Source organism: Triturus cristatus, chromosome 2_2 (assembly GCF_964204655.1).
Source record: "Triturus cristatus chromosome 2_2, aTriCri1.1, whole genome shotgun sequence".
NCBI lineage: Eukaryota > Metazoa > Chordata > Amphibia > Caudata > Salamandridae > Triturus > Triturus cristatus.
This window is the reverse complement of record NC_140582.1, coordinates 1,049,046,200-1,049,058,430: the sequence shown is the minus strand read 5'-3', so window position 1 is coordinate 1,049,058,430 and position 12,231 is coordinate 1,049,046,200. Positions and strand designations below refer to the sequence as shown.

General features: G+C 44.4%; 1 protein-coding gene across 2 annotated transcripts in view; it reads right to left on the bottom strand.

Moving 5' to 3' along the window:
* The window catches only part of ZFYVE28 (zinc finger FYVE-type containing 28), a 932,593-nt gene that overhangs the window by 275,076 nt on the left and 645,286 nt on the right, over positions 1 to 12,231 (bottom strand). For both annotated transcript variants that reach the window (XM_085642546.1, XM_085642547.1), the window contains exon 5: positions 2,175 to 2,264. In XM_085642546.1, coding sequence (XP_085498672.1) covers positions 2,175 to 2,264 — 90 coding nt within the window. The remainder of the gene's footprint in view (positions 1 to 2,174; positions 2,265 to 12,231) is intronic.

Genomic DNA, 12,231 nt, shown 5'->3' with positions numbered 1-12,231 from the left:
AGAATTGGGGTTCTGCGCGAAGGTTCCTGGTTTTAACGCTTTGGCGTTTGGAGCGTTTGAAGTAATGGGCCTACCTTTCGCCAAATTGGGAACCTTCTTGTTTCCTGTACTTTGGGATAGTACAAGGGACAGTTGGGTAAGTTGAGACTGAACCATATGTAGAGCCTTTTCTATGGGTTCCAAGTGAAATTTAAATAGATCGCCAATTCTGGTGAGCAATAGACTGTCGTTGGTACATGCATTAATTGTAAGATTACCATTCACCATATCTCCTCCACTGTATTTGCTACTTGAGCTGGTGGAACTAATGTTCAGATTAGCAGGAATAGAATCCTCTATTTGAACATTTGACAGTGAAGGAGAATGATGGAGGGATGAAAGGTTAGGGTTTTGCGGGGGAGAATTAGAGGCAAGAGGAGTTACAGAGATAGTTGTAACAGAAGGAATGGTGGAAAGGGGAAGCTTAGTGGTTGTCTTCCTCTTTGATTTTTTAGGGATAGCTCCTTCTCGTATACCCCTAGCCATTGAGGAAGAGGGGGTGTTATCTGGTTGGGTAACAAAAATAACAGGAGATTTTTCCAGGGATAGATGGGAATCAGACAAGTCCAAAGATGCAGAAAGGTCCACTGTGCAGGGAACGGTGTGCGTTTCTGCATGCACTGTCACTGGAGGAGGTAGATCAGCAGGACGTAAGGGGGTTTTTGCAGTGCCCAGTAGGCCCATCGAAGAGCGTCTGGCAATCGTCAGGTCCTGTGAGATCCTTCTATCCAGTAAGATAATGCCCTGCTCGATAGCATCGTTGGCTTTAGTTATAAATTGGTCAATTGGGCCAATGACCTCACCAGCGGATTGGGCCTGTTTTTTAACTGTGTTCCTAGTAGTTCTCGGGGACATTGTACCGTGAACAGTTATTACGATAGCAAGGAACAATGAATATTCTCAAGCCAATATTAATAAAGTCAATGTGAAATATCAAATGGCAGAATATTAAAACACAAACTGTAAATGGGGTGGCCCAGTCCAGTCCTGCCCGGTCTTGAACGGGCTTAAACGGGCCCGCCCTTCGCCCGCGCTTCTCCCCGCGCGCGTCCCGCGTTGCGTTTGGGGCTGGTCAATTTATAATAAGACAGTTAGAGGGCGTGGCCTCCGGGGGAAGAGGCACCAGCTGTTGGATGTAGGGGCTGCTGGTCCTCGCAGTCCCCCGGTGAAGCCAACAGGTAGCCCTGGAGTCTAGTGCACGCTGGGAGCGTGCAGGCTGTCCGCCGAATGCGGAGAAGCTCCCACCAGCGGCACGACCCTTCTTGAACAGAACAAATAGCAATGGGACCTTCGTGGGCAGCGTTCCGCGGTCCTTCCTATTAGCAGGGAGAGTAATTACAAAGTGAGCGGCACCCGCGAAGCGGGTGTCGCGAAAAGTAAGTAGGCGGCTGATGGGGGCGTGGCCTCCGGGGGAAGAGGCACCAGCTGTTGGATGTAGGGGCTGCTGGTCCTCGCAGTCCCCCGGTGAAGCCAACAGGTAGCCCTGGAGTCTAGTGCACGCTGGGAGCGTGCAGGCTGTCCGCCGAATGCGGAGAAGCTCCCACCAGCGGCACGACCCTTCTTGAACAGAACAAATAGCAATGGGACCTTCGTGGGCAGCGTTCCGCGGTCCTTCCTATTAGCAGGGAGAGTAATTACAAAGTGAGCGGCACCTGGTATTCCTTTTTTCTCTTTGGAATTTTTACAGTTATTGTGAATAACAACCTCTGCCGACACGTGTTTCGTAAAATAATATGCTATCTCTGGGCTGAAAAATTATAAATCAATATAATTAAAACAGGACCTTTTAGAAATTAACACAAATGTAAACATTTTAACAGGTATAGCTATCCCTTCCTTCACTCTTTAGGTGCCAACGATAATATGTCTCAGTACTAAATGGCTTGTACATTAACAAAATTGCTGATAGTGAAAAAATCATCCAAAATGAACATATAACCATATGCAACTAGCCATGAAAATCAAATTTTAAGACAACCAACACTCATTAAACTCTGCACATACATCATTTTATATAAAAGGGTTGGGGGTGTGTGGTGGTGTGTGTGTGTTCTCATATATATAAATGTATTATTTGTATATGAACAGGTGAAATTGAAACAGTGCGGCTATATTGACTTCTGCAGGATACTCACCTCTCTACTGTTTCACAAAAAAGTACGATTACTTCCTGCTGTACGTAGTATTCTTTCGGAGACTTTACAGGCACCATGGCTGACACATAACTAAAAGAAATATAGAGGACAAAATACAGTCTCAATGATTATGTATTTTTCTGCCCCGGATTAAAAAAGTGCAGCGCGCGCTAACAGAACCAATCACACTTCAATCAGGGATTCTCTGGAGGAGGTGCACACCTCAAGAGCTCGAGAAAGCACATTTCAATTGCCTTCCTGCTGATATTAGGCGTTTTGTAAGCAGTTTGTTGACATCACATTCATTTTCAAGAGAGCAATCAGCAGTGTCTCCTGAACTTGGTATAACCAATCTGCAAAAACTAGTACATGATAAATTACGCTCTAAATTATTTAATTTATTTTAATTAGAAATATAAATATGTCAGGCCACCGACAGAAGCATACTGTCTGAGTGTTGTGAAAAAAGATATTGGAAAAAGGGTAAAACATACTTAAATCATTACTACAATTACAATTCCCCTCAAGAGCTAAACCCATGGCATCACTGCACAGGCCAGCAAACATGTCATCATCATGCATGTCGAATCAGCGGCGTGTGAAGCAATCATGGGAAGAAAAGAGATAACATGTGCACACTGATCTAAAATAGGTTTTTTCAGCATTCCTCTCAATTTCACAGGAGTACAGAAAGCAGGCCATATAATGATAGCCGTCATAGGGATGGACCCACACGGCCATACTGAGGTGCCGAGGTCGGATTTTACTAGGACGCTGCCACACGCAGCGTATTGCTGGCTGCCAAAATGCGCCACCTAAAACGGACGCACAGACGCAACACTGAACCGTGTGTGTCGGATATATTTAGTACAGAAGCAACCACTCCACTTTTGGAATTTTCCCAGCCACACTAAGGCTGGGACGGAATTACAACCAGCCAGAAGGCTCAAAACGCTATCCGGTATATATAAAGCCCTGAGGAAGTCGCGGGTCTCTTGTCCCGATCGACGAAATACGTGTTGGCTGGAGCTACAACAAGAGAACATTAAATTAACCTATATACGCCATGCTTGTTTCTTTGCTAGAAGTCATTAACTTAGAATACTGTTTGTATGTGTGCCAGGGCTTGATATAAATTGTTATACGGATCCTTGGATCTGAATTGTGGGGCGTTGGGTGATTACCCCCTCCCTGAGCACCATATACCAAAGAATAGTAACAATATACATACCAGCAAGAGTGAGTGCCACTCCCACCCAGGGCATAATCATCCCATTTAGTACTCTCATAGGGATGGATATTAACATCTGCTCGATGAGTGCCGCTCTAGACTCCACCCTAGCCAAAGTGACACACAGTAAACACTGCAGATGTACCAGTGTCACAGAGACCTGGAGGAAGGGTCATCTGCCATTGCCAGTTTGGCGTCCACTGAACAGGGGCCCAATGATAAACACTCACACAAACTTGTTACTAGTAGAGACAGAATAACCAGTTTATAGTTCATCCCTTTCTTCTGCTAACACCAGGCGGTACAAGCCACAGCTCTTAAGATCTTACCATTTTAACCCACTATCTGCTTAGGCAGAGCAGAATTTCATTTCCTAAAGCAAGTTCATTCTGCATGTGTTCCTGCTTACATACGAATTGTATTATGTGTTGAGATAATGCCACCGTAACCTGATCCAGAGACAGGGCCTGATTCTCAAAGGTAACTTACACTTTCAAGTGTATCCCAAACTTATTGGAGCCACGACCCACTTTTTAATACAACAAACGTTCACGACCCACCTAGCTTTAATGGATATTAGGCAGGCAAATTCTTTTTAATGTAAATAAAGCATTGTGTGGTAGCGCGTTGTCACTTACAGACAGTACATTTTCTATTGAAATGGCCAGTAAATTTGCACAGACGTAAAGTTTTATAGATAAAACTATATTGCATACAAATGATAACGTGTAGAAATTGGGTTTCAGTAAATATTTATTATTGGTGCATCACCAAGTACAGCATTTTGATTTGTTCTGATCATACTAAAACTTCTGTTTCCATCACACTTCAGAATTCCCAAAAATGTGCTACAATTTTGCTTTCATAACTGCTGAATTTGTACAGTTCATCTACAAGTATTTACATTTTGTTGTTTGTTACAAAAAATGACATTCTACAGCCTTTTCTTTCCGATTGTCAAATAATTCACTTTACTTTTCTTTCTCGGACTACAAAGTGAGAGGAGTTCATAAATACCAGTCCCCATGTTAAACAAGCATTTGGAATGCAATAGGTATCGCATTCATGGGAGTTTGAGCTATTGGCGTTGTAAATGACAATGCCTATTATTTATGTTTTGGGTTTTCAAAACATCAATAAAAGGAATTGTAATTTACAATACTAATTGCTTAAACTCTCGCAAATGCGAGACCTATTGCATTGTAATAAAGGGCCTTCTCGACCGTTGTTAGATTGTAAATACCAGAGGAAGAAACCAGCCTGCAAAGCCTTCAAAGTAGTGATAAATAGTGCAGTGAAGAAGAAGTGCAGGTGTTGTAAAATACAAGTTTATATGATTCAAGCTATAAACACTAACAAAGCGCTCCAACACATTTTGCTCTTCGATTACACTGTTGGGGCTCAGGAGGAAGAGGGGGAGGGGCAGGCTTATTTTCTGCCCTCTTCGTGATTTGAGTGTGCAGTGTGGCATTGCGTAATATCCTTGCTATCTATGGCCAAAAAAACCACTCCAGCTGCAGTAGGGCCCTGGCTTCACCTCCTGGTGCAGGGCGGGCTGTGCTTTATGGCAGGCATGGAGGGAGGGAAGGAAGGAGGGAGGGAGGGAGGGAGGGAGGGAGGGAGGGAGAGAGGGAGGGAGGGAGTGATGGTCTCAGCTGCAGCTCCGGCCTGGTACAGTGCCCCCGCTATTACTAGTGAGCGAAAGGCACTGAGGTGGTGGTATTGGTATTAGTGGTGGTATTGATGGTGGGGGTGGTGGCATTGGTAGTGGTATTGGTGGTGGTGGTATTGGTGGTGGTGGTGGTATTTGTGGTGTATTGGTGGTGGTATTGGTAGGGTGGTATTGGTGGTGGTAGCATTATTAGTGGTACTGGTGGCAGGATATTGGTGGTAGTGGTATTGCTGGTGGCGGTGGTATTGGTGTTGGTATTGGCATTAGTGGTGGTGATATTGGTATTGGCGGTGGTATTGTTGGTGGTGGTATTGGTGGTATCGGGAATGGTATTGGTGGTGGTATTGGTGGTGGTAGTATTGGTGGTGGTGGTATTGGTTGCGGTGGTGGTGGTATTTAAACAGACTTCAGATAATGCCCGGTTAAATTGATTGAAAGCAAGCGCCCGTGTTATGGGGGTGGCCGTGCTGCTTAAAAAAACACAAGCGGTTTCAGCTGAAGCAGCGCATGTCCGGCCTGCAGTAGGAGGAACTCAATAAAGTAAATAGTGCTTACAGACTAAATATGGGGGCATTTGGGGCACACAAGAAATATAAGTGAGCTGGGAAAGACAGATCACACAAAAATATTGTGCTGATGTAATGGAAATTTCTGCTGGAGGTTAAGGTACATGCAGCGCACTCATGGTTTTTTTATCAAACGTAATTGACCAGAATGATAACTTTCACCCAAAAAAGTAGGAACTATCCATCGAATGTCAAGACCGGTGGTAACAATCTGAGCAAAGTGCCCTGCGAGAAAAAGCCTAACTAGTTGTTAGTTTAAGCATACTACGACAACCCAATACACTCCTATTGTATCTCATAGTGAAAGTGTGTGGTGTGGATTGGGGGCGGGGGTGTAACAGGTGAATTTTGATTTTGACATACCAAGGGCATTAAAAAAAAAATCCTGAAACGTGAACGGGGCAGAAGTCTACATGCAATGGAAGCGGGGGCTTTTTTGCTCAGACGGGCTGTGAGTGTGAAGGGGCACCCACCGGCACCCAGAACAGCTCTCATTTCGGAGAGGTTTTTATTTCCACACCTCACATTCCTGCCTAAAGCTCTATGTCAAGCTTTGCCCTGCCATTTGGAAAGCAGTGACCGAAGACTATGCTCTGTCCCCTCTGCACACCCTTCCTACCTTTGAAATGATGTAGCGCCCTACAAATGACACCATGTCACCGTGTTGTCTGAGGAGCAGCGAGAAGTAACACCGCGCTCGGAGCCTCCTGCCTTTATGTTCCATTAAGAAGACATTTAAACAAATAAATATTTCCAATGCCATAGGTCTCGCATTTAAATGCGAGACCTATGTCATTGCAAACAAATGGCCGCCATTGTCCCTGCTTCGAAAGTGAAAGCTGGCATGGGGCGCTGAATGTAAGCTAAGCACGTCGTCGTGCCTAATGTAGGAGAAGCTCAATAAAGAAAAAAAATTAGATGTAATGTGTAACTACCAAGTTAAGGGGCCAGTAGTCATGGGAGGATACAAATGATGACATTGCCATACTAAGGCGGGACTAACAAGCCTATTAAGGAATCAAATGCCACCATTTACGATGGACAAAGACACAAGGCAATGAAAAATGTAGGCGAGGCTTCTCCTCCATACTCTACGTACAACAGATTGCCAGAGCAGCGCATGCGCACTGGCTCAACCTACTAAGTAGCAGAAGATAACCCTGGCACTTGACCTCTGTCTTTGAAGCGCAGCAAATGTGACAAGATGAATACAAAATTTAAAGGCATCTTTATCTTGTGCTTGGACTTAAGCGACCAACCAAAATCAGCTTGTGATCCACAATTTGGGAAGCACTGCTCTACAGTAAGTTTACTACTTTTCAGTACTCACAAGCCCAGAATGTAAGCTACAAAAAAGTAGTCAATCCAGCACTACGCATGGCCAATCACTTGCACCCAGTCTACTACTTCTGAAATCATAAAGCTCGTATGTGATGAAGAGTTTATTTTGCAGAAGAAAGTGCATTTTTACTGTCTCTTGTTTCTGCAGCAGATTCTTTATGCCTAAAGACTTGGAGAAATGGTTTGAGTTTGTGTATGCACTGGAGTGTTTTGTTGTGTGTACAGGCTGAGCCTGGTTCATCAAATTTGTTTGTTGTGTGTGCTCTAGTTTTCTGAGTCATTTAATACACGCATCGATTTAGACCTGTAACCTTTAGTTCTGTTTTTATGGAAACAATGCATCAGGTTCTGCCAGCGTCCTTTTCATAATTCAATGGTGTGGGAGCATCGGTACCTGATACAATGGAATAACGTTTTTCAAAAGTATCTAACTTCTATGTGTGGCTGTAATCCCAATTCCAAGAGAAAGATCATGTTGCTACTACACTGAGTAGGTCTGAAGAGAAAAGTATTTTTAAGCAGTCACCGTTCGTAGGGGAGTAAAGCAGTGAAGTTAAGAGCCCATTTTAACCTTAGGGTAAGTGTTGTGCTGGAACAGTATCATCTCAGGCGTAAGGACCAGCGCACAGCTTAGTGACTTCATGAAGAAACCATGATTACGCTTGGAATATTGGTAAATAAGCAGAAGAAAAGATGCTGCGCATGTTCAGGGTCAAGGTCAGGCAGACATTTATGTTGCATGAGCTGCTGAAGTAGCCAAGGGCGGGTGGCCATACCCTCGAGTACAAGCAGAAGTTAGCCACAGGGTCGAAGAAGAAGACGGAGATGATGGACTAGAGGGCAAAAGGTGCTATTGGAGGGAAACGTTTTAAGCATTAGTAAACATGGAAAACTGAAGCATTCCAGTAGCATAACAAATGCCCCCGCAGGGCGGGGGGGCCCTCAGCACAGTATCCAGGCCGGATAGCACCTAAGTGAGTCCGGGTGGGGTTCCGTGTACTTTGCAACGTCACTTCATTGGACCCATTACCCTGCATTCAAAAGGGCACCTTGCGGTTGGGGGTTCACCACGTCAGTACATGCTAGTTTTGCAGAGAGGAAAACCATATGGAATGGGAGGTGGACACTTGGGATGTTATGTCATCTGTCCCAGCCAGCGTACATGGTGCGAGATCATACAGGAATATTTGGGTTAATGGCCAGAATGTGAGGCATTGTGATTATGATTCACCATGGTCCCAGATATGATTTCTAACACAAGAGAAAGGCACATAAATTGTGGGAGGATATAGGTATTGGTCTCAAGGGTGGTCATATGTCTTTAGCTGATATTGTTTTTATCTTGGGTAAGATGAGCACTAAATAAACTAATTATGGGCAATAAAGTGGTTGGTGGCATCAGCATATCCAAAAGCATGCACCAACAGCTATGAAAAGACAGTGCCCAAGGGCATGCCAAGTGGCAAATGGTTTAATGTTAATTCCTAGTGCATAATGGGGTTTCACTTAGGACGTTAAACTAAGAATGTAATTCAACAAAATACTCCTAAACATTGCACACATAGTTACATAGAATCAATATGTATTAATTAAATCAATAACAAACCAATCATTCTCACACATGCAAAAAAAATCCTAATACACAAATGACTCACGCAGAATCGTTTCTAGTGTTCGCACGTTAGACAAAATTATTTTTTAGCACATTAGGGAAATCCTGCAGAACAAAAACTATGCGTTTGTCACTAAACACAGTTGTTTTCTTTTGTCCTGTGAGTTTAGGTTTGGCTTGACAAAACAGCTAGTACTACACTCTCACCTCATGCTACTGACTGTTATTCCACCTCCCAGGAACAACTGCTGCCACTGGAATGCATGGAGGACTCATTTTACAGCTGAAAATAATTTTACTGCATTCAATTCTTTATCGCCTATATGCATGCTATACAGAAACAATAATATGTGCTTCTTTGTTTTCTAAGCACTGGCAAAGCCAATTGATTAGGCTTTAATGTGATAACATCATTCCAGCATTGAACGGATGTATCACCATTTGAAAATAACTGGATTTACATATTGGCATGATTAAGGCCTTATCATTGCTGGTTATTAATACGGTACTTCAATATCCAACTTTGTAAACTTCACAAGAAAGAAAAAATAAGCTTAGAAAATAAAATCTATACTTTTACTAGCATGTTTTACTGTTGCAACGATGTATATTTACTTTCCTGTTAGCAATTAACTTAAATTGAATCTCCAGTAGATGTATATTTCTATGACAGTTATTTATTTTAAAATATAATCTTGATACTATTCAGATTCCAGGCCCTGAATGCTTGATCCAGACCTGCACAGGAGGCTGAAAGGCCTGGGGCATCTGTGGAACCCGCTCCCCCTACCACCTCACCATCTCTTTTGCTGCACAACGAGTTTGAGCTGCAAACAACACTCACCCGGACCCTTGTTTACCTCTACATACCCTGGTTATCTACATCCCCGTGCCAAAAAACAATCCACCTGCCTCAGTGTATCCCCTGCTTCCAGGTGGTAAATTGCAAGAGGTGGGCTAGAATATTTAATTTATTCGAAAAAAGTTGGAGTTTATTCCCTATTTTAGGGTCGTCACCAGAGATTCCTGCCCCTCACGTTATACCCCCCCCCCGCCCCCAAATTCGGCATTACTTGTATTGAGCCCTCAAGTCTCCAGCCACTTGCGATCATCAAGTCCACTGTTCTTCAGGCTTTGACCGGAACCAGGTATGTCTTCAGTAACTATGTCGTGTAAGACTCCTTCCCAGCTTGTGATTCCAACCTCTCCCCTCTTATGAATCTATTCATCTTTCCCTGTGACTCCTGTACCTTCACTCCTCTTTAGGTCTCGCGCCTAGCGTTGCAGTGCGTAGCACTGCTCGCGCAGCGCGAGACGTCTTGTAAGGGGGTTCTGGAAGCTGACCACACGCTCGTGCGTGTGGTCAGGCTTTCGCCGGTTGCCATTGGCTTTAGCGTGCTTTTTTTTTTTTTTTTTAAAAGGCACGCAATTGGGCAAAAGCGGGCGCATGTCCCGCCTTTGCTTAGCCCACTCCCGTTGGTGTCTGTACGCGCATCAGCGAGTCACAGGCAACAAGCACCCTCGCCCCCACTCCTCTGTGGTGCGCGCGCACCACTAGTTTCGATTCCCTCTCCTCTGTGGTGCGTGCGCATCACTGGTTTAAATCGCGCTGTTCACCTTGTTTACAAAGCGAGAACACGCTCCCAAAAGTCGCTTTAGCATTGGGGGCGGGGCGAGGTGAGGTGGTTTGCTTACGAAATGTGTAATCTGTATTTTCTTCTGAAATGTGTCTACGTTTTGAAAAGGTGAGAGGTTACCTGAATAATGATGATTTATTTTTTTAAATGATGATGGATTCCATTTGTGGGATGGGGGTGTCTTCAGTCAATGCTGGTAACACGATAATGAATGCAGCTCCTGTTTCACGCCCCCGTCTGCCTCCTCGTCCACATGCTGGGGTCGGGGCAGGTGGTACCTACAGCAGACTCTTCCCCACACTTGAGGTGTTGTCACTTGACGGGCTCCCACATGTCGCGAGCACCCATCTGCTTTTTTACATGATACGGTTTTCCTTCAGTGACTCCGAGTAGCCTCTCTGTCCTGGCTTCACTTTTTCGAGCTTGTGTGATCCTCTACTTCAGAACCGCTGTTTCACCAGAGGCTGCGGTACAGTTTTCAGGGCGGGGTTGCAGAAATCAATACTGTCTTTTCCAAAGCGAGGTGAGGGGCCGCAGAACCATCTATGGCACAAATACTACAAATCCCAGAATACATCAGGATAATTGAAAGCCCAGTTATAGAACGGCATATTTCCCCCATCATGTAGCAACTGGTTGCTCAACTGGATGTTGTTTGTTGCCCCCCCTCATTTATAGGCTGGTGTCGGAGTGTCCACATCTTAAAAGACAAACAGGAAACAAATGGCTTCCTGTGAGGTTGAACCTGAAATGATGGCTCTTTGTAAATGGGTTATGTTGTACTATAGTGGAATAATGCCTGTTCTGCCATCACCCCCTACATACCTGGACGAGAGCTTAGGTCTACTCATCAGGCTTTGTTAACCATCCCCCGCTTCAGCAAGAAAAAGACTGGCGGTACGAAATTCGCAGTGCTTGCTCCTGCATTTTGGAACTCCCTCCCCCCGGAACTCCGTATGTCATCTTCCTACATTGAGTTCCGGAAGGGTCTTAAAACTTTTCTTTTTCCCCGAGCCTACAATGCTTAAATTCCCCTCTGCTCCTGCCTGCTTCTCACAATCTAACAGCGCCAAGAAACCGCATGGTAAAAGTGCGCTATAGAAATGTTTTTAAATTCAAATTCAAATTCAAATGCCGGGGTCTCGTGCTGTACAGTCGCTGGAGGTTTGGTTGAACTGTTGTAGTATGGCACAGAATAATGATAGGGTTAATTTGAGCTGGTGCTGTCTCTTCTAACTTGTTTTGTGCGGCCAAGCACAGCGGCATCTTGGTTTATAGCTCCTATGGCTGGGTTGGTTTAGCTATTGGCAGGGCCATTGGAATTATGGGATTGTGCGGCCGCTGCCATTTTTGCATAATTATTGATTTGCCACATTTGCCGCGTAATCCATCATCTGCAGTTTCAAATAAAAAATTCTAGCTCAAACCGGTCAAAAGTTACAAAAAATGCAGGGACACATGTTGCTGGGCAGTGGAAGCCCTTTGCTAAGCTGGACTGTTCATCTTTCTGTTGCTTATTTCTGTACGTGGGTTTTAAACTGTTACTAATGGGGTGCAACCATCGCCCATGCAAGTTTTAAACAAGCATTTGCAATGCAATAGGTCTCGCAATATTAAAAAGTTTGAGCTATTGGCATTGCTAATAATAATGCAACATCAATAGCTCAAACATTCAGTAATGCGAGACCTATTCCATTGCAAATGCTTGTTGTAGCTTCTTGCCTCCTCGCTCTTTCTCTACTCCACCCCTTCTCATATGGCTCCAGTTTGTCTTCTCTGGTAATGCCAGTTTGTGCTCTTGAGGCTGTAGGCCTTTTGTTTTCTGTCTTTAATCTCACTTTGCTTTTAGCGCCAGTGTACTCTCCTAGATGCCCCTAGTTTCAGAAGAGGGATGAACTAGAGCTCCGAATCAGAGTTCTTACGGTTCTTGTAGCTCCAGTCCACTCTGTGTGGCTCCTGCACACCCCCTTTTCAGGCTCCAAACTCTTTCCTACTGAC